Here is a 24,218-nt window from a genome sequence, read left to right on the forward strand (position 1 = left end):
GGTCAACTGACGGAAAAATAGAATATGCAGTAGACAATATAAGCGAAATAAATCAGACAATAAATCAGCGAAAAAGTAGGAACATGAATTGCTGTATCTTCAAAGATACAAAGAAGTAACTTTTGAGGTTAGTTTGGGTTTTTTAAATATTACAAAAAAAACCGGAGGTCTTACCAAAAATCGTTACACATACGTTTCTGCGCCTTGTTTCAAAGAACTTGTATACCAAATTTCATCCAAATCGGACAATAACTGCGACTGTAACTGCGGTACAAACAAACAAACAGACAAAAGCCGATCGAGTCGAAACTAAGACCTCAGCTTCGCTTTGATCAATAATTGAAGTCCCTCAAATTAGTGTCCCTAGAGCATTAGGTTGAATAATTTATATAAATTCAATTCAATTAATAAATAATACAGCTTAATATTTGATTGAATTTTCTTTTATATTGTTAACTATTTACAAAATTAACATCTTATCTAAATAAAAATAATGTTCACATAACATAATGATAATCAACAGCGTGATAGTTTTTACAATAATAAACAAATTGAGTATCAAAATAAGTAATATTAGCATCAAAATAAGTATTCACCTGAGTGTTATCACCATGGATATTTAAAATATAGGTAGCAGCCTCTTTGAGCAATGATTGTATTATGTGATGGCCAATCTCTGAAGGCTGGTAGGCCTAATGTGAGTTTAAATTATTAGGTATAGCGGGCCATTCACTATCCTACAGTTCGTTCAAACTGCTCTGCATCTTTCACTACTCACGCTTCGGCTGGTTAGTCAAACATTCCCCCACTCACGTTCCAAATCGAACCTGAATAAGCGGCTGACGGTGGGTTCCGAACCACCAGGAGCGATTTTACATTTCATAAATCATATTCATAGTGGGGCTTGTCGCAAAAACATGGTTTCGTTGACAAGTTCGTGAATATGGAAACAGACTCGAATATTCTAATCCTAGGGATATCCACCTTAGGATATCTGAACCACTTGATGCGCATTTGGGAGTCATGAACAACAGAAGGGTTTTCCACCCTCATGAATCATTGATGTCTGTTGGTATTAACTAGGCTGCATTCGACAATCTTTGCCTGTATGTGTTCATTCATTCATTCATTGTAAAAAACACTATAATCATAAGAGATGATTTTTTATCTTTGTGGCTTACTGCTCTTGAAGGCATTCATATAAGTTCTAAATATTTTTGTGCAATATGTTTTAGGTGATGTCTCCTCATAATATGTGACACTTACAAATTTTATAGTCACAACTGAAGGTTTTTTTTTGGTATGTGTTCTGAGATGAGCTTTCAAATTTACTGACCGACTTAAATTTAAGGCCACAAAATTAACAACTGAATGCCGGTTTTACACTGGTATGTAATGGTATTTACTCGTGTGTGTTGTGATATGGTATTTCAAATAACTTGACTGACGGAACTTCTTGTTACACAAAGTACAAAACTAAAAGTTCTTTCTCCTGTATGTATTCTAAGATGGTTTATCATATTACATGGTATTTCAAATAATTTGACTGACGGAACTTCTTGTTACAAAGTACACAACTAAAGTTGTTTTTTTCTCCTGTATCTACTGCTTATATATACACAGAATTCACAAGTGTAACGATTTATGCATGATTTTTTTCGAAGATGGCTTCTTGTCGCATTTGATTGACACACCTATAGAGCATAGCCTTTTTTTGCATTGGCATTATTTGGTTGATTGATAGAATGTGTTTTATTGCTGTCCAATTCAGCTACTTGTGTGGCATTGCTCTGGTGAGATGTGCTGCAGGCTACTTCACTGATAGATTGATCGTCTACCAATAAATAAGAGAAGAATATGTTTCCAGAATAATAAATGCTGCATGAGTAAGCACATAGAAAGTCAGTATTTAGATGTAAATGTAAATATTGATTGTCAGATAAATTCATGATTCACCAAATAAAGTCAAGTATGACATGAGATACATTGACTTTTTGGCGGTACGAATTTTGCCGAGCCAGCTAGTATTCCAATATTTTTTTTTAATAAACCACCTCTAATTTGTAGCAGGTTTATAGTCATATAGTTTACTGTAATCTTCATCTTCATGATGCTTGCGAAAATGATATTGGATACTACCAATTTGAGCGCATCTGAAGTTACAGAGTTTACAGCTGTAAGGCTTTTCACCTGTATGCGTCCTCAAATGACGTCTCAAATTACTTAACAGACTAAATTTATAGTCACAGAGTTCACAACTGATAGGTTTTTCCCCTGTATGTTTCCTGATATGAATTTCCATACGCTTTGGATTAGAGCATTTATAGCCACATATTTTACAACTGAATGATTTTTCATGTGTTGTGAGATGGATTTTGAAGGCACCTAATTGACTGCATTTATAGTCACAAAAATTACAACTGTATGGGGTTTTTGAGCATGTATTACATGTTGAATAAATTCAGTCGGTTCAGTTCTATAACCAAAGAACTTACAACTAGTAAGTTTTTCCACAGTATGCGTTTTAATATGTCTCTTCAAATCACTCAAACTTGATGTTTTGTTATCACAAAAACTACAGCTAAAAAATTCTTCTCCTTCGTGTTTCGTAATATGATTTTCCAAATGTTGCAACTGGCCAGTTTCATAGCTGCAATGAGCACATCTATAGAGCATAGGATGTTTCACGACTGAATGCATTTGTAAATGTTTTACTAATTTAGCTGATTGAGCAGTTTTATAATCACGGAGCTCACAACTGGAGAGTTTTTCGCCAGAATGCATTTTAATGTGTCTTTTCAAATCAACTAAATTGGATGATTTGTAATCACAAAAAACACAGCTAGATAGTTTTTCTCCAGCATGTTTTGCAATGTGATTTTTCAAGTATTGCAACTGGCGAGTTTCAAAGTTGCAGTGAGCACACCTATAGAGCATAGGCTTTTTTGCATGGGCATTATTTGGTTGATTGTTAGAATGTGTTTTAATGCTGTCCAATTCAGCTACTTGTGTGGCATTGCTCTGGTGAGATGTGCTGCATTGAGGAGGACACATCACTGGTTCGCTCTTCACTGAGCTGCAGTCCACTTCTTCTGAACTTCCTGCAGTCTCCTGCAAATCTGAAACATATTCATACATGGATAAAGGAAATTTGATCAGGCAATTGAGATACATTAACAAATATAAAGTTCTACTTTTCTCAATAACTATAACATCCTAAATGGAAATAAAAAATCCAACAAACTTATTGACCCCATAATAACATGTCTCTTTCAAGTCGTAACTAAACACACATGAAGAAGATTTTAATGATTTCTCAGTGTGTAGGTCAACTGATATTGTAATTACGTTTAAAATTAATTACTGCTTGTAAAAAAAACATGAACTGTATTATACAAGGTGCGCCAGAGAAACTTACTTATTTTAAAAAAATTCCCGTACGTTCAATTGGTAGTTTAGAGGGGCAGGAGGGGGAGGTTCTCAAGTTTATCCTCCCTCAAGTAAATTAGCCATCATGCTCTGGTCTAGAGAGCAGCGGGCCTTCGCAGTTGGGAGCTTCTTTTCTAATGGTCGATCACCTTCCGCGCTCGATTCGAAATTCTTCCCCACAGACTCGTTCCTGGCCATAATTCGATTCTGTCGTGGGTTGACTCATTTCAGGAGAGTGGAAGTGTCGCTAAACCCAGAAATGGACTTCAATGAACCATCAGAACTCCAGAAAATATCGAAAGAGTGAGGCAGTCAGTTGTGCGTTCTTCCCGGCGTTCGGCTAGCAAACACGCACCTGCTATGGCAATTTCTGACTCAACTGTTTGACGAATTTTCTATGAAGACATCATCTCTATAAATTGACTGTTGTTCAAGAATTGACTGGACGCGATTTCGTTGCCCGTCAAAATGCATGTGATATGCTGATTGACAACCTGCCTGAAGACGCGGTCATTTTTTTAGTGACAAGGATCATTTCCACATGCGATTCGTCAATGCGTTTTTTATGGGGTTATTTGAAATTCCTGGTTTATGTCGATCGACCACGGACCATAGCACACCTCAAGAACAACATTCGCGATGCCATTGCCAACATACGGATTGATATACTGCAACGAAATTTCAAAAATCGACTTCATCAGAGTATGCACAATGGAGATCGCCATTGGTCTGATCTCATTTTCAAGACTGCATGGAAAAAATTGAGATATTGTATTCTCATATAAAAGATTGAAGCAATAACTAAAGTACTTTTGTTTTTATTGACCTTTCAAATAAGTAAGTTTCTCTGGCGCATCTTGCACATTACAATTTATACACTATAATAAAGTTCAATAAATAATCATTAATCTTGAATTTGAAACACTTCACTCCAACTGATAAAAAAGCAGTGAAATGAAAAACATTCCATAAATCATCATCCACTAGTTTAAAGTTAAATTTTACCAAAAACATTTGTTAGACAAAGCAAAAACTGCAGTTAACCCAAAAAACATTCCATAAATCATCATCCACTAGTTTAAAGTTAAATTTTACCAAAAACATTTGTTAGACAAAGCAAAAACTGCAGTTAGCCCATAAAGACTGAATCAGATTTCACTACTATCTGTTAGAGGTACTTTTGACTATTTGTGTTATATTTGAGAAAACAGCCTAATTTTGGATAGTCAATTTCTGTAATCTGTTGTTGAGGAAATATTATATTCATGACAAAGTGTATGCGTAATATACTTATAGCAATAGTAAAAACAATATAAAAACTTGTAGTAGCCTACCCTTTTATTAGTTGTTGAAATATTTAATAAAGGGTACTACAAGTTTTTATATATATATTTTTTTCAATTTGTACAAAAGTAGCCCATATAAGTGAAGTGGTTCTATAGCAAAAGTGTATGCAATGTTTTTTTTCGGCCGATAAAACACTCGTGAAATATTCAAGACACTTGCTCCCCTTGTGTCGTAGCTTAAAAGGTGCGTACAGACTTTTGCGTCAAGAACATGCGCATTTCGCTTTTCATCAGCTGATTATATCTGTATTTGTACGATAAGATACCTATATATTAATATTAGTATCGACTGATGGAAAGTGTAATTCGCGTGTTCGCGGCAATCAGTCTGTACGCACCTTTACATCCAACTCAAGCTTTAAGGGCTTAGCCATACGAAGCGTTTTTTAGGCGTTCAGCTCTCCGATCGGCTGATTAACAGCTGATTCCCGAGCTTCAAACCTATCAGCAAATTGGAGAGCTTCCTGCCCTGTCGACTCTAAAAACGCCATCTGAAAACACCTAAAAAACGCTTTTTATGGTTTGGCTCTTGAGATTCAAATAAAAAAGCCATTTTCAAACCAATATTTTTTAGCCACAACTTATTACTACAGTCGTGGACTGTACTGTGGGTCGATTCCACTAACATTAATTTTGATCACCCAGATTATTTGTATCCAGCTATTCAAGTCAACCACCCAGCATGACGTCATTTTATAACAGCCGTCAGCAGTCAGGCATGCTTTACTTTTCAAATTTTGCTATTTTCACTTACTAAAAGTTTTACTTTTTCGTATAAGTGCAAAATCAAAAATTGGGGGAGAATTGAAGCTATTTACTAGTAGTTCTGTGAACAGTAGACCTCACGCAGTATTCTCATCCACAAGTACCAGATGTCAACTGTTTTAAATGTTAACAAACTCAGTTCACGTTTGAATTTGTATTTCATATGATATAATTCATCCAGTTCTGTGATGATCTTTGAAAGATATGATGATCTATCTGATGAAAATTAATTTTTTAGAAAATAAAATATTATAATTTCTCCAGCATTATTTAGTTCATTTGTTTATTTTTATTCACCTATTAAATCAGTTTTTTCGAATGTGAGAATATTGATACTGATGGGCACGCATAATAATACAATGACTGCAAAACAAAATATTGAAACCAAAGACCTCAAAGCTGCGATTAGACCAAATTTATTTAAAAAATGTTAATAACTCAATCCTTTTAAATTATATTAGATTGAACATAACTTATCATACACATGATGAACATATGTCTTTGTCAACTTTCGTCCTTTGTCAACAATCTAATAGAATCTATAAGGATTAAGAGTTATAACCATTTTGTTAATAACTTTGGTGTAAACCCAGCTTAAAGATGCATACCTCTTTAATGTCTTTGATTGAAACTATAGACCTTATACAAATACAGTAATAGACTGGCTTCTCCACACATCTGTGTAATCACTTGTCAGCTGATTTATGATGAATAATTCTATAGTCTGATTTTTACTCTAATATTGGCGTATGAAGGAGGCTCCTTTTTCCTTTTATATTATCCTTGAAATGCAAAATTTCCAAAAACCTTGTATATACGTCGACGCGCAATTTAAAAAGGAACATACCTGTCAAATTTCATGAAAATCTATTACCGCGTTTCGCCGTAAATGCGCAACATATAAACATTAAGAGAAATGCCAAACCGTCGACTTGAATCTTAAGACCTCACTTCGTTCGGTCAACTAGTTTATCGAACGAGCGTGACGAGTTCCTACTTTTCGACTGGAGGCTTGAGTTGGTATCCGCTTGTTTGTTCAATGACAACTTTCGAATGCTTTCATCAATCAAATCCAATTTTCAACATAAATATATTTTTTGGACCATTATATAGATCAAGCTCGTTGGCCAACGAAATTGACTTATTTCGTCTTTTTTGAGGATATAACATAATAACATTGAATAACAAAATTGTATAAAATACAAGTGTATAACAAAATTATTGTACTAATTTATCATTTCAAATCACAATCTGCGGAATTATTAGGTGCATGCAATTAATAAGTTAATGTACCTGAAACATTCTTAACTCTAATTCAACTTTTAATTCAAATTACCAATGCTTTCAAGTAGAACAACACTGACAGAATATCAGTGACATTGTGAGCGACTTCTCCAGCCCGGGGGACTTAATTCGATTCATAGAATCAGACATAAAGAAAGAAACAACAACCACAAAAGTCGACCGAATGCTAAGGTGGATCAATAAAACCATATTAATTTTATAAATTTTATTGTCAACATCTAATATCCACAAGAATAACATCTTTATTCAGCATTAATCAAGATTCTTATTAGTAGGTACAAAATTAATAAATTACTTATTTTGGACTGTAAATTTTTGTGATCTTTATAAAAGTGTTTTCATAACCTCATTTGGACTATTTTTATCAAAATTAGGGAGAGGAACAGTTTTGGGTTTATCCTGTTGATTCTCTCCCAATCATTAATTTGATGTTGTGATTAAGGAATGTAATAATAAATGTAATAAATGTATATTTTTTTAGAAATAATAATCATGAATATAGTAGGCCTGATTGACATCGTAGTGAGCATAATTTAAAATAAACATCCAATACGATACTGAAAACAGTGAATATCTGAGTTACTTGGATAATATTAATGATCCAAGCACTTTTCAAGCAGAGATTGTTTCACTACATAACTAAAAAAACAAATCATATCAAAAACGTTTCATTTCCCAAAATAATTACAAAAATAATTACAAAAATTATTACTAAAGTTATTACATTAAATTAATAATTTCATTTATTCGTAGACAATAAATACAATGCAGGTAAAAACAACAGGCATTCGCCCAAAACTGCTTTAAACCTTAATTTGGAATACACAGTCTAGAGGTTATGTAAATTATAACTTGATTCACACACTATTCTGAGTCCAAAAAATGTATGTAGGCTACTAAAAGTTATTATAATAAAAATTATTAATAATTACATGATACACAATAAAATTAATATGTAGGGATCTCCCTCACAAGACTATTTTTCTGTGTGTGTGTGTGTAGGGGGGGGAGGAGTAGAAAGGCTGGTGATTGAAGTTTACATTATTAAATAAAAGTATCAACTCAAATATTACTATTTACTGTTCCTGTATATTATGCAGCCTACTTACATATAATAAAACGTATGTACTTTACTACAAAAAGTTACATATAAAAGTCATAGAAAAACCAGTCATATTGTATTATAATTTATAATAGATATTATCTATTCATAAATAGTACAAAGAATTTGAATACAATAATTTGATTCCAAAACAAATTACTGGGAGATGGAAATGTAAGAGATTTTGAGAAATGAACTGTTGAAAATCTATGGGCAACTATCTGCAGTACGGTATAAGGACGAGACCATATTTTTTATGGTCTTTATGAGAAAACATGAGGAACCCAAGACATAACCTATAAACTTGAGTGTTGATAGGGTATTACGGCAAGTCAGAACATCCGAAAGGATCTCTCTGCCGATGAAAGCAATAAAAAAAATCTGGTGTGGTACACTCACACAACTTTCATTGCACATTAAAAATGTAAGCCTCATTCTTAAACGAGAATAATTTAGGGGAATAACATAATGACAATTAGCGGCAACATATTTGAAACTACGATCAGACTACTGTTTATAAGTGTATATATAATTTATTGTTGTCAGAGTACTTTTTCCTTTGTGTAAATTTTTGAGATTAGATTATTTTTTTAAAATCGTCAAAACAGCTGTTCTACAGATGAAATATCTCGACTATGTGTTGTTTTTATAATCTGCTCTAACTACCTACCTTCAAGCACGAGAGAGGGGTAACAAAGTCTATTTCTCAAGGATGGGATGGACCCCATTAGTTTCCCAGGAAAAGACTCATGCCAGTTGATAGAGCTGATAAATAACTATACAGGGTATGAATTTGAAAAAAATCGTTAAAGCCGTTTTCGAGAAAACCTTGAAAAACAAGTTTTTTTAGTAATTATCCGCCATTTTTCTCAAGAATATTACGGAGCTCCTGTAATTTTCTCAGGAATGAGACTCATGTCAGTTGATAGGGCTTATAAATCCATGGTATAAATTTGAAGAAAATCGTTAGAGCCGTTTTCGAGAAAAACGTGAAAAACATGTTTTTTTAGTAATTATCCGCCATTTGTCCGCCATCTTGAATTGAATTTCTTATTGTCGGATCCTCATGGTATAAGGACCTTAAGTTTAAAATTTCAAGTCAATCGGTTAATTAGGAATGGAGTTATCGTGTTCACAGACATACACACACACACACACAGACCAACACCCAAAAATGATGTTTTTGGACTCAGGGAAACGTATAGAAAACTTGAAATTGGGGTACCTTAATTTTTTTTGGAAAGCAATACTTTCCTTACCTATGGTAGTAAGGCAAGGAAAGTAATAAATAAAACCATATTTTATTTTTTGTGAAAATGTTCATTTTGGAAGACTTTTCAATGACATTGCAGACTTGGACTGTGACGAATAAATTGCTTAGCAACCAGCTACAGAAAACATATAGTTGCAAAACAACGAAGTGTGCATGGCTAAGAATTTCCTTAAAGAATCGTTTTTATTAAGTAGGACAAATGTTTTATAAAACTTGATTGCATTGAATGTCACTATACATTGCATTCTACATTACCTAGGCTAAAAATCTGGTGTGGCACACTCACACAACTTTCCTTGCCGTTATGAAAACTGATCACCTGGCGCTAGTGTTCTACTTCTCTCAAGTCTACTTTTCAAAGATCTGAGCCAGCTGGTGACAGAACAATAACGTTGGATACAAATGAAGTCTGCTATCTCTTCATAGTGAATGATTTAATAGAATCAACAAGTTGCCAACAGTTTGCAATTGAATAATGACATTTTCTCGAATTTCGAACTTATTTTCAATACTCAATCTTTTCTTCATACTCAATCTTTTCCGCTAGAATTTTGTTTAAATTGTATCTGAAGCCTGATAATTGGGAATCTAAAATCGAACTTTGCATAGATGGGGCGGAGCTCCTGAAATTTTTACAGAAATGGGACTTATGGCAGTTGATAGAGCTTATCAATGAATATTTTAGGTATAAATTTGATCAAAATCGTTGGAGCCGTTTTCGAGAAAATAGCGAAAACCCCTGTTTTTGACAACATTTTTGCCATTTTAGCCGCCATCTTGAATTGCATTCGACCGAAATTGTTCGTGTCGGATTCTTATATTGTAAGGACCTTAAGTTCCAAATGTCAAGTCATTCCGTTAATTAGGAGAAGAGTATCGTGTACACAGACACAAATACAGACCAATACACAAAAACCACATTTTTGGACTCAGGGGACCTTGAAACATATAGAAATTTAGAAATTGGGGTACCTTAATTTTTTCGGAAAGCAATACTTTCCTTACCTATGGTAATAGGGCAAGGAAAGTAAAAATACTTGAAGAAAGTTGCCTTTGTAAATAAATCATAATATGCTCACAGGTGCAATGTTTCACGCACGTTGGGTGAGAATGACACAATATTGAAATTGATCTAAAGTTTTTCAAATTATTTTCTCTTCATAGGAGCTGCCACACTCAGCTTGTCACTCTCACCCAAAGAAATGGGTGAGATGATATGAATATAAATTTCCATTAATAAATAAATCCTTAGTTTAATTAATTAAATTAACGTTTTGGTAGAGAGTTAGTGGGGAGGATATTTTTAATATTCTTTCCGAAGAATGGACTTTGATATGTCCAAAGCTCCGCCAATTTATGTAGATGCATAACAATATAATTATCTATAGTTATATTACAAATTACTTTTTCATATCATATACAGTTCAATAATTATTTTCTTAGTCTATATTATGTAAATTCATATATAATTTTGCTGTATTGTAAGCTATTGTATATAAGTTTATAAGCCAGTATATATTGTAATCTACACAAATAAAGTACTCAATCAATCAAATCAATCAATCACCTGTCACGATTGGTTGAATAGGAGAGCACTCATTTTATTAATGAAAGTGTCACAGTTTAATAATAATTAATAATTATCAAACACTAGTACCTGTATTGTCTAGAAATATCACTCTTTGTTAAAAAGTTACAGACATGTTCCAAAACCTATACACCATAGATGTCATCTTCACTGTTATAGGTCTTGAAACTGGTTTGTAACTTTTTAATCAATTCTTGATATTTTTAGACAATATACTAGTGTTTTATTATAGATAAATATCACTACATACATACATACATATCCGGGCCCCGTTCCAGCTAGTGCCGGGACTGGGTGTTTACAATGCCTCTCCATCTTGTTCGGTCCTCCCACCATCGCTCGTCCTCCACCTGCCGCCATCGGTGTCCTCTCTTCTCCACTTCGTTGGCCACTGAGTCTGTCCATCGTCGTCGCGGTCATCCTCTTGGTCTCCTCCCTTCAATCCTCATCTCCTCCATTCTCCTTGGCAGCCGATCCTCTCTCATTCTCTTCATGTGCCCAAACCAGCGTAGTCTCATACTTTCAACCTTTTCCCTTATACTCCCCATGTTCAATTCTCTTCTTATATCCTCATTTCTAACTCTGTCTCTTCGTGTCTTCCCCTTTATTGCCCTGAGGAACCTCATTTCTCCTGCCTGTATTCGACTCCTCTCTCTTTCCGTCATCGTCCATGTCTCGGCTCCGTATAATATGATGGGTACGTAATACATCTTGTACATCATAATCTTTGCCTTTTCTGGTACTTTTCCATCCCAAATCAAATGTTTCACTGTTTGGTAGAAATTCCCCCCCTTTTGTAATCTTCTAATTATCTCGTGGTTTATTCTCCCATCATCTGCAATTTCACTGCCCAAGTACCTGAAACTTCCAACATTTTTCAGGGGTTCTCCATTCAATCTGATATCTCAGCAAAATTGTCATCCCTTCCAAAAACCATTACTTCACTCTTTTCCCTGCTTATTTTCAGACCATATTTCTCCATAACCCTGCTCCAAGCATCCAACTGCATCTGTACATGCTCAACTGTTTCTCCCCAAATCATCATATCATCCGCAAATATCATTTTCTTATCCCTTTCTCCTACTTCCTCTCTCACTTGTCTATTCATTCCTTCCATAACTACATTGAACAAGGCTGGTGATAGAATACTTCCCTGTTTTAGCCCATTCCTTACTTCAAACTCGTCTGTACAACCACTTTGTGTTCTTATATCACTACATCTCACCAAAAACAGTATCTGTAAAAGTTTCTTGTCTCATTTACAGCTCAAATTGGAGAGACACGTCTCAGGTCTCAGCTACGCTAAAACTCTGTTGTCCCACTGTAATCCAAGAATATGGGAATGAATATACAAATCACATGAATTAGGGCAACTAAATACTTATAACTAAAGCCTGTTAACTAGAAATTTTTGAGTTAATGAATTGTATGGATATGACTTTTCAAATGACATTATTTGTAATGGCTGCATTTATAATGCAAAATTCACAGCAGGGACAGTTACCAGTAAGAGTTCAAAACATTATAATTTTCCTAGATCATGTTGTAGCCTATATAGTCATAACTTACAACTATAAGGTTTTTTCTTCATGTTTTCTGAGATGTCGCTTCAAATATCTTGAATCGGAGTATTTTTGGTGGCATAAATTGCAGCTATACGGTTTTTCTCCTGTATGTGTTCTGATGTGACCTTTCAAAATACTTGACAGATTGCATTTGAAATCACACAATTCACAAAAGAAAGGTTTTTCACCAGTATGAATAATTTGATGTCTTTTGAAATTACTTGAAAAGGTGCTTTCATAATCGCAAAATTGACAGCTGTAAAGGCTTTTGGGTTTATGTGTGGAGAGATGAATTTCTAATTTTTTATGGGTACTGCACTTGAAAGCACAGAAACTACAGTTGAAAGATTTTTCCGCATGTTTACGTAGATGACTCTTCAAAGTATTAGACTGGCTGCATTTGTAATCACATAATTTGCAGTTGTAAAATTTTTCGCCTGTATGGGTTCTGAGATGAGCTTTTAAAGCTGTTGATTGAATGAATTTGGCGTCACAAAGTTTACAACTGAAAGGTTTTTCACCCGTATGAGTCATTACATGTCTTTTCAAATTACCCAAAACGTTGCTTTTATAAGAACAAAATTGACAACTGAATGGTTTTATTTCTGTATGTTTCCTGAAATGATGGTCTTTCAATAATTTTGATTCTGTGCATTTATAGTCACATATTTCACAGCAGAAAGGGGTTTCTCCAGAATGATTTCTCAAAATATGAACTTTCAAACCATAAAAATTTTCGAACAAAGCTCCACATAATTCACACATAAGAGATTTTCTTTTATGAATTTTTAGATGATCTTTCAAAAGATCTTCAGAAGTACATGAATAATCACAAAATTTACAGTTGAATTTTCCTGTATGTGTTCTGAGATGTAATTTCAAGCTACGGCTTTGAATGAATTCAATGTCACAAAATTCACAAGTGTAGAGGTTTTTGTTTTTGCCTCGATGACTTCTGAGATGACTTTTCAATTGAGTAGATGTAGCGGATTTATAGTCGCATAATTCGCAGCCGTGAGGTTTTTCGCCCGTATGTTTACTGAGATGCATTTTCAGCGCAATTGAACGAGCACATTTATACTCACAGAATTCACAGGAAAAAGGTTTAATATGTACTCCGAGGTGTTGTGTCAAATATCGTTTCTGACTGCATTTATAAGTACAGAATTTACAGCTAAATGCTTTTTCTTTTGTATGTCTTCTAAGATGATTTTTCAAAAGAGTTGACGCACTGAAACGTTCTTCTTTCCTTTTTTGTTTTTTATGTGATCTGAGATGAGTTTCAGCAGTTTTACTACAACCAGTGAGTTTTTTCACAGAATGCAATTTAAGATGTCTCTTCAAATCACTGAAATTCGTTGATCTGTAACTACAAAGACCACAGCTGGAGAGTTTATTTCTAGGATGTTTTGCAATGTGATTTTTCAAATATTGCAACTGGCGAGTTTCAAAGTTGCAGTGAGCACACCTATAGAGCATAGGCTTTTTTGCATGGGCATTATTTGGTTGATTGATAGAATGTGCTTTATTGCTGTCCAATTCAGCTACTTGTGTGGCATTGCTCTGGTGAGATGTGCTGCAGGGAGGAGGACACATCACTGGTTCGCTCTTCGCTGAGCTGCACTCCACTTCTTCTGAACTTCCTGCAGCTTCCTGCAAATCTGAAACATATTCATACATGGATATAGGAAATTCGATCAGGCGATTGAGATACAGTAACACATATAAGTTCCACTATTCTCAATAACTATAACATCCTAAATGGAAATAAAAAATCCATCAAACTTATTGACCCCATAATAACATGTATCTTTTAAGTCGAAACTAAACACATATGAAGAAGATTTTAATGATTCCTCAGTGTGCAAGAAAGCCTCCTGCAATTCTGAAAAATACACATATGTGCTTTTGAAATGAAATTAGAAATATTCTAAAGAATTCTATATTTGATCCAACTTCAACTGAAAAAGATGAATTGGAAATTCAAATTTCTCAAGAACAATCAATTTTATACCGAGGAAATGAATGGATATTATTTGTGGTGAATAACTAATGAATGGATGAATGAAAGGTTTTGAAGTGTTTATTGTTGAGAAATAGAATATACATGCAAAAAGTAATTTTAGTAAATACAACTGGGTTTTGAAAGAGATGCTTAGCATTAAATTATTGATATAAGACTAATGAGCTCTTTTTTATCACATATAGAATTATCTACTAGGCTTTGGACAGGGCAGCCAACCTCTTCCCTATTCTCGTTACTGAACCATCTACACAACAAAATACGAGGTGTGGCTAGAAAATAGCGGGATTATTGCTGCAAAGCATTCAGTACATGTTATAACTCTTTTCAAGAAACTCTGGTCATTTTCAAAGGCATTCAACTTTTCAGGACTAACAGTTTTGCAAGCTTCTTTCTGTTTAGTAGAGAGAAATTTCAACAAGATTTCGCACACACTTTGGAAGTTTTTCCACCCACAATTTTTTCCTACAATTTAACCGTCGGTTAGATCCAATCAAATTACAGATTTTTCCAATAAGTTCACGTCAATATTTTACTTCATTCGAACGTGAATCGCCGGCAAAACATTCTCTGCCATTTTTGAAACGTTAAAACTACCAAAAAGTCATGCATGTGATAAATATTAATTTGCATATACTTACAGGTGTAATAAGAAATAATAAGTTTCAGTGTCACCAAGTATCCCCAAGTTAAAAGTCAAATTTGTTGTTTTCTATTATTACACTTTCCATTTTTCCGGCGAGAAGATAAAATAGCCCGGAAAACAATTAGAGGTCACGTCCAAACAAATTTGCCAACAAACATAGGAGTCATCTCATTCGGCTTCACACTATACAACTGTCGGTTGCTCTCTTTTGGAACATGACTGTTTACTTCTCCTCTGAGAGCATCAGTCTCTTTACTTTATAGCCACACCTCATATATAATTGTATAATCAGCATAAAGTAATCTTTATACCAGATATACTAATATATAAGGATCATCCATCCGTGTTGAACTGCCGGTCCACATTCACAAACTGATAAAACGATTTTTTCACGCTGACGTCCAATACTGTACTGAATTGAACCAATAACTTTTCCAATATACAATAATTTCGTCTGTCAGTCTATGCAATTTTCGATTAATAACCTCATCTCTGGAGAAGTTGACGATATCATAGTACACAGTAACATCTTCCCCTTCTATGTTACTGTATATGAAAAAGAGGAATCCCATAATTACGAATAATTATTATAGAGAGTTTTTGCAGACAAAACTACGAATTGTAGGCGTAGAAGATAAGCCAGTTCTAATTTTACTACGAATTATCGAGAGGACCGAAATACTACGAATTATAGACGTTTACCAGGGGACCGAGCTTTCACTATTTGGGAGGATTACGAATTATCGAGGTTATATTGTATATACATATAGTTAGCTTTAATGTGATAATCTTTATTATATTTGTAAATTAAATAATAATCATCTATAATATTATAAAAGACGCTGATTAACTTGATATTTTGCAAAACGTTACTGAATTTACAGAGGGTGGATAGAAGCCCATTTTTATGTTTTAATTAATATCGATACTCGCTGCCAGCACTCAACTTCGGTTTTGCAGGCAGCGCCAAACATGTTATTTTGTTTTGACAAAGTTGTTTTTCATGTATATTTAATAATATTGATCAGAATGTTTTTTTTCAACTTTGTATTGAGGATTATTATTTTTATTGTATTGTTTTTGTTGTGGCGAAATAAAATTTGATTTGATTTGAAAATTATTCACAATTTAAACATAAAAACGAATTTATTCGTTTAATTATACTAAAAAGAAAAATCCGATCAAATCGTCTATTCTCCAAACATCTTGGTTCAATACCAATTTTAGTACAAAATCGCCTGCACTATGATCTAATAGCGAACTAAATTGTGATGATATTAATTTGTCATTAAATGAAATTCATAGATTTGTTGAAAAATTATAAAAATAATATCAACATTTACTTTATCTCTGGCCAGCAACTATATATGTCTTCAAAACCAAGACCTGAATGATGTGTGAAGAAGCAGCAAAATTAAATTTAAAACCAAGACCTAAATGATGTGAGAAGAAGCAGCAAAATTAAATTTAAAACCAATACCTGAATGATGTGAGAAGAAGCAGCAAAATTAAATTTAAATACATCATTGTTGTCAATATTGATGTTATTATTGAGGCAAAAATACAATCACTGTCTAGCAACTATATACAATCCAGCAACTATATGTCTTCAAAACCAAGACCTGAATGATGTGTGAAGAAGCAGCAAAATTAAATTGAGAGTGAGAATGAGAGCTTTTTTTTGTGTAGTTGAGAAGTTGATATTGTGGTAATTATTCATATTAAATGAAAAAGACTAAGAAATTGTCAAAAAACCACTGATTTATTGATAATTAGAAAGACCGGTTTCGGTTATTACACCATTGTCAATCTCTGATAAACTCCTCTGATAACCTCTGTTTATCAGAGATTGACAATGGTGTAATAACCGAAACCGGTCTTTCTAATTATCAATAAATCAGTGGTTTTTTGACAATTTCTTAGTCTTTTTCATTCAATAATGAGAGCTTTGTTGAATAATTTAATAGTGTAATGTAACATATTGTAACGAACAGTGTAACAGAGTGATCTTCAGTTGATTCAGTAGAACTGAGAATTGAATAAAATAAAATAAATCTTACCATGCGCTTCTTCTTCGAAGATCTCTAGAGATAAAAGGCCTGTACGTTGTGTATCATCATCATCATTGATAGGAGAGCATGCAGTGCTGCACCCTGGCGTTGGTTCTTGGCTGCTATCTTTCTCTTTCACTGCAACTGTCGCCATCTGCAATATTCACATCACAACAGAGTTACAACAATATTGAGGCACAAGAAACTTGAAATAATAAACACAGAGGCACTATAAACTCACTTACTGTCAAGTTTGACCCATTTGAATGAAAAATACTAAGAAATTGTCAACCCATAATTGCGATTTGATTTACATCGAATTCATTACTTCACTTCTTGATCTAGGTCTGAAAAATAGAACAAATTAATGAAGTAAATAAATAAAAAAGCACTTTTTCGACAACAAATTGCTGAGTCATGTCTCGTTTTCAGGCCAAATTTAACCAAAAACGAAAACTAGATTTGAGCGGCATGTTGGTTTAGAATCTACTGTCACTCATACAAGTCTTTGTTTTGATTAAATCTGGCCTAAGTGTAAGAATACAGTAAATACTTGTAGTTTGGTAAGAATAGATTGAATACTTTTAGTTTATAAGTTTTATCTCGTAGTAGGCCTAGCCTATTATTGAATAGAATACATTTTTACTGTTATACATTTTTGTTGTCAATACCTTTTCTTCGATAAGATACATTGTAACCGTAATGCATTATATAACTATGATATATTCATTCACGGGGTTAGCTTAATTATTTACAATTTCTCAACGATTCTACCATTGAAACAACAGTAGACGTTGTGAAAAAAAACGATCAAGTTAAGGGTTAGGTTAGCTTAGGACAATAACACTATTAGGTTAGGATTTATTCAAACAATAAGAAGTTCAACTATTTTGTGAAAATTTGTTCCTCTCACAAGAGGGTAATATGATACAATATATATTATGCCCACTTCGTCACTATATACAATCGTAGAGAAACAATAGCGTAAGTAGATATCCCTATCTCAAGCCGATTACTGTCGACTATTATCGATTTTTACTGTTTTGACCGGGTGAGAGTGTATGAACGGCAAATATGAGAGACTACCCGCGTCATAAAGCTTCACGAGAAAGAACTACGTGGACTATCGGCTTGAGATAACAGTAAAAATTGCGACATAAACGCCCTATACCATGGGATATCTACTTACGCTATTGTTTCTCTATGATATAATGTAGATCTTTCTTCACTTGAATCATTCAAACATAATATTGAGAACAGAATCCTATTATATAAGAGAGCAATTTCTGTGTATATTTTTATATTTGGTTATTTATATTGCAATTTATGTCTAACGGATCTCGAAAACGGCTCTAACGATTTTCACGAAATTTGGAACATAGTAGGTTTATGATATATAAATTCGATTGCATCAGGTCTCATCCCAGGGAAAACTTGCTGAAGGACATGAAAAGGATAATAATTATTCATCCTTGGAAAAACAGATGATAATTTCGTCATCTGTCGATAACAGACGATGCGTGTCCCTGTGTGGGAGAGAGACAGAATTTATTTACCAAATTGTGTGCAAATACTTAACATGAGGAAAGGCACAACAGGCTCATGCCCAAAACTGTCCCATTTCCAATTTTTACTATTCTGTCCAAATCAAATTATGTTCAGCTTTGTAATCAATCAGCTTATCTCACGAGAAATATTATCTAGAAATTTTAATCGACTTGATCAAAATAATCTGATTTGTTGACATGTCATGGTATATCAGGCTATGTGTGCGGCCGATGCTCTTGGTAAAAGCTAGGTCGGACTCTTGGTAAAAGCTTACGATGCTCTTATTGGTAAAAGCTAGGTCGGACTCCTGGTCCACAAAAATTAAACTTTTTGAGTCGATAGTCTCCCCAGTAATACTATATGGCTCGGAAACATGATCCCTGGGATATTGCGATAGTTTGGAGAGGATTCAAAATCAATTCTTAAAGCGTGTTTTGAGGTTACATGCAAGTAGGCCAGGTTGGATGCTGAGGCTGGAGACGGCAACAATCAGCTTGAAGCATACAGTTTTTCGGCGAGCTCTACAATGGTATGTTTTGTCTGAATGAGTTCTCCGCCACTATATTTTATAATTATAAATTAATATATTTTTATGAACGTGAGCGTTGTAGAGTTTGGTTGCTGGTCAGAATAAATCATCATTAGCCAAAGTTTAATTTTTCTAGTCATGCATAATTCTCCTAGTCATTCCTTACTGGTTTTCTGATTAATTATTTACTATATTGTTTCTGTTAATTATTGTTATTAGGTTTCCTATATTGTATCTTGTTGAGTGATATTGTCATATATATTATTTGAATGTTATATTGTTTCCAAATGCTGATACCTGTATAGCAACTCTATTTGTATGAAATATGATCGATAACAAATAAAAATTTTGATTGATTGACATAGTATATCTTTCTAAATTAGAGTATATCATAATTTTCAAAGTTAATAATTATTTTACAGTTTCAAGTGATTAGTGAGTGTTATTCAATTTGGTTTGTAAACAATCTAAATTAGATATTGTGAATTAAGGCAGTTGAATACACTTACTTTTTTTGCTTTGGCAGGGGCATATTGTATGCAGTTGGAGACCCACATAATCATTCCACTATTCACTCTGGCCAATTCCATGTCTTCTACACGTTCAGCTGCTTCTTGTTCAACTGTTAACATCAATAAAGTAATCAAACTCAGGTAAAATCCAAGTTTAAATTTTAGAGAGGATAACAACTATAGTGAGATCCAACAATTGCATTTTAAATAAATTAGTCAAACTAAAAACTAATAAGAAGAGCTACAGCGCAATCAAATATAAATGCATTATTGCATTATCGACAAAAAAAATCAATGAACTTTTGTTCTTGACCTGTCTTATGACAGTTTCTTTATTGTTCTTGAATTGTTCACTTGTGGACATACCTATGTAGTATGACCAGGCCATGAATAGAAACTCATTACTATTCTATTATTATCATTAATGATCTTTATAGGGAAAAATTGATGCAGTAGAACTGAGTATTGGTTGATGATAGACTAAACCTCACCTTGTGCTTCATCTGTGAAGAGCTCCAGACACAAACTGCCTGTACGTTGTTGATCACTATCATCATTAACATTATCATCATCATCATGATCGTCATTTTTGATTGTAGACACAGCAGTGCTGCACCCTGGCGTTGGTTCTTGGCAGCTATTGTTCTCCTGCTTAACAGATGCTGTTCCTGCTCCTGAACCAATTGTTGTCCCAACTCCTAACTCCTGCTCAACTGTCGCCATCTACGTCACAACAAAATGAATACATTGTCAAGTCATATAATAATCAATATACAGAATGCGGCAGCGAAACTTCCTTTTTTTAAAAAGTAAATAAAACTCTTTGTACGGGTCAGGAAGTTTGTATTTTTTTTAATGTAGACACATATATAAAGTTTTGTTTCAATTAGTTTTGGATATCAAATCAGGTAGGTTTGATTATACCATACACTCAGTAACCCGATTTCTGGCGTTTGTCATGAATCCTATCAGCATTGCAGGCGTTAGCCATTTCTACCCTGATATTGGTATTTAAATCTTGTAGGGCCCTAGGATAGTTCAAATTAACAAGAAATTTAAAAAACTCCCATAGAAAGGGTTCAAATCGGCAGATCGGGCTGGCCACTTCTAATTGAGATGAGGCGTCCTGGAAAGTGTTCTCTCAATTGAAGTTACGTTCAGAATGTTCCTGCACAGTTGCCATCTTGTATGGATGGAAATGAAGATCATCATGAAGAATTCGTCTCATAGAACGATCGGAGAGTCCAAGGGCAGACGCATGAATGCGCGCAGAACGCTGTGGTGATCGCAACGTTGAAACTCTCAATGCCTCAATGTTTTCAGGTGACGCGTAATGGGCCTAGGGAATACAGTTCTTCGTCTTGTCGCACTTACAGTTTGTCTGAACGTAGTGACCCATGTAACAATTGATTTCCATTGACAACACAATAAAAGAAATCAAGTGCCCTTTAATTTCAAATTCAAACAGAACTTGTGATGTCATAAAATAAAAGGGTAGGTGCTTTATATCTTTTATTGAGTTTTAATATGCATACATATAATATACCGGTGTCCCACGAAGATGTTTACACGTTTGATTTTATATTACGTGCCCATTCATGCACCATTTTTTTTTAATTTTACACTGTTTACAAAGTAGGTTCTGAAAATATTCTGGGAAAATTTCAGCTCCCTAACCTTCGTAGAAACAAAATGGCGACATATTGAAATATTTACCAATTCGCTTCCTATAAAAACTACTTTCAGGAGTTATCTGATTTGTTCACTACGTGGGCGGTAGTGTTGCCTCATTAGAGGTACCTGAAATGGATCAAGCAATCTTCCAACAAGATGGTGCTCCATCACATTTCGCAAATCATGTCAAGCAATTAGTAAATGACAAACTTTATGGTCGTTGGATTGGTCGTGGAAGTGATTTTGTAGATTGGCCACCCAGATCACCAGATTTAACTGTTTGTGGCTTCTTTTTATGGGGTTACTTGGACGATAAAGTTTATACCGAGAGCTTCAATAATGATGAGGAACTAAAACGATAAATAGAAGAGGAACTTCTCCGGATACCGCGGAGTTTCTTTTTAAGAGCTTTTTAATATGTTTCTTTGTAACATATTAAAATCTGATGGGCAAGCAAAATCCCTATTTGGAAGAATTTTATAGGTCTGAAGTAAAATAGCTAGTCTATTATTGCCAAATGCGATAACAACTATTAAAAGATTAGATAATAACGGGTACCATGGCTAAAATTAGAACAGCCGAATAGAAAAGGAATGTTATTTGCTACTTATTATATTATATAAAGTATTGGAAAATTTGAGGTTAGGCTTAAAATACCTACTGATCGGCGACCTAATAATCGATCAAGTCGCATAATGTGAAATCTAGCCAGACACCTTGGCAAAAATTTATTGTAAACAAATGGTATGCAACTGGAGGACTTTGGAAAGCACATGGCTAATTGTTGTAAAGGGAGAAACAACTTATAAACCCCCAAAAAACTATTATCTGTAATGAATATACTTAAACCACCAAATAAAAATAAATTAGAATATTAAGGAAGTAGGATGTTCCTAGGCGCATGGATACAGTAGTGAATTTGCATGAACCAATCAAATTGCAGTAGTCGATGGGCGGCAATAGAGAGCCGATTCAAATGTATATTATATATATTTCTATAAATGATAAGAATTTATAAATTATTACTATTCAGTTTATGTATCGGATATGGTCCGAGAAAGTATAAAATATTATACCTAAGATATAGGTAATAATTTAGTAGATTGGCACGGACTATTTGAACCTTTAAATGGCGTAGTAGCGAATTATTTAAATATATGTAAATTTGTAAGTCGGAAATGAAAATTGTAGAAATAAGAGTAGAACCAGCCCACTTGCCTGCCAGACACCACTATGGAACGACACTAAATTTTGTAGAGCACAAGACCCTTTATTACATTGTACTTTTGAAAGAATTAAAGTTTAAAGTCATTAATTAATTTTTATAAGACTTAGTGATGCTGCATTAAAGCGAAAGTCATTTAAACATTTATTTAATCCCTTGGAGAAGACGACTTCGGCCACCAAAATCCAGGACGACCAGGAAATTCGGATCGCCGCCAACATCTTGTAAAAATTCAGCACGTGAGTGATAAATTGTCGAAATATATAAAGTTAGGGCGCCCTCAGTGCATCGAGTGAAACAAATATAAAAAGCTAGCTAGTCGGAAAGGTTATAAATACTAAAAATTATTATAAAACTTGCGCAAGTCTTAAGAAGGTACAAGGAATATATTTTAATGGATAAGAGTTATATCAAATTTACATATCCAAAGATGCGCAGATTAAAGGAATATTTAATTTTAATCTTATAATACATATACTCACTCAATCATTGATTTTATTTAACAATTTATAATGATATAATGTATCTCTAGTTCACTGGATAAATTGATTTATCTACTTCCATCAGAGGCCGAACCTTAAGCCCTAAGAGATATATATATATTATTGAGGAATATACTGAAGCCTATAGAAATTAATATATTTATAATTTATGATTTATCAATTTATTATTTTATGACTTTTGGAAAGAAGATATAAAGTGAGATTTTCTAAATCGACAAGCAACAGCAAGTCGATACCTAAGCTGCATACAAATAAATGCATACTATCAATGAATTAAAAAAGCACATGGTAACGTTTCGTGCTAAAGAGCTAAAAAGTAGTGTACCAGTCTGTGATATTTTATTTTGATATATTATTATTCTTGTATTTATTGTGTGTGTTTGTTGATCTATATGTTTCCATATTATTTATCTGGTTTTTAATATTTATTCGTACAATATATGTATCAAATTTTTTATGGTGTATCCTTTATTTAATTCCCCAATACCATGCATGACAAATCTCATATTTATTTATCAAATTATCAGTATTGAATTATCAAGAAAGTTACCATCCGATTTTATTCTTAATAGAATAAGCTGGTTTACTCAGCAATATATTGCATTGATAATTAAATCTCTGGAAATAATACATTCCAAAGATTTCTATAAATTGTCCAAGAGCAATAAACTGCAGGAGCTCCTGAGCGAGCCTATAAGGATTTTTTCTAAGTTGTATTCTAAACACCACAACCAGACTTATATATTTTTGCACTCATGCTTTACCGATTGCAGCCAAGCCAGGCAAATCGTTATTCATAAAAAATAACGTCAGAGAGCTTACAAATCATTACTTAAGCGCTGTTATCAGTGTGTTGCTGAGGATGGATTTCAATTTGATTAATTTTTGGACTTTAAGGTTTTTCATTAGGCTATGTTCTAGTTTTTTTCAGTCATATTTTCCTAAAGTGCACCAATAAAAATATTTTATAAAACCAAAAACACTTTTTCAATGTTCTTGAGGAATAGTTTTTCAAATGCCGTCATTTTGTTTCTACGGAGGCTGGGGAGTTGAAATTTTACCCAGAATATTGTTAGAACCTACTTTGTAAACTGTGTATAATTTAAAAAAGTTTGGTGCATGAATGGGCACGTA

General features: G+C 33.7%; 1 protein-coding gene across 6 annotated transcripts in view; it reads right to left on the minus strand.

Annotated features, from left to right (window-relative positions):
- Positions 1-24,218, minus strand: part of LOC111056226 (oocyte zinc finger protein XlCOF6) — a 65,811-nt gene that overhangs the window by 27,828 nt on the left and 13,765 nt on the right. For 3 of the 6 annotated variants that reach the window (XM_039428608.1, XM_039428612.1, XM_039428598.1), the window contains exons 5-8: positions 20,174-20,405; positions 19,680-19,792; positions 17,103-17,247; positions 12,023-14,034 (exon numbers count right to left, since the gene is read on the minus strand). In XM_039428608.1, coding sequence (XP_039284542.1) covers positions 12,380-14,034; positions 17,103-17,247; positions 19,680-19,792; positions 20,174-20,405 — 2,145 coding nt within the window. In that variant the 3' untranslated portion in view covers positions 12,023-12,379. Of the gene's footprint in view, positions 1-1,604; positions 1,801-2,250; positions 3,120-12,022; positions 14,035-17,102; positions 17,248-19,679; positions 19,793-20,173; positions 20,406-24,218 lie in introns of those variants that run through there. The other 3 variants (XM_039428634.1, XM_039428628.1, XM_039428618.1) reach the window with 3 other exon arrangements.

This window comes from Nilaparvata lugens, chromosome 1 (assembly GCF_014356525.2).
Source record: "Nilaparvata lugens isolate BPH chromosome 1, ASM1435652v1, whole genome shotgun sequence".
NCBI lineage: Eukaryota > Metazoa > Arthropoda > Insecta > Hemiptera > Delphacidae > Nilaparvata > Nilaparvata lugens.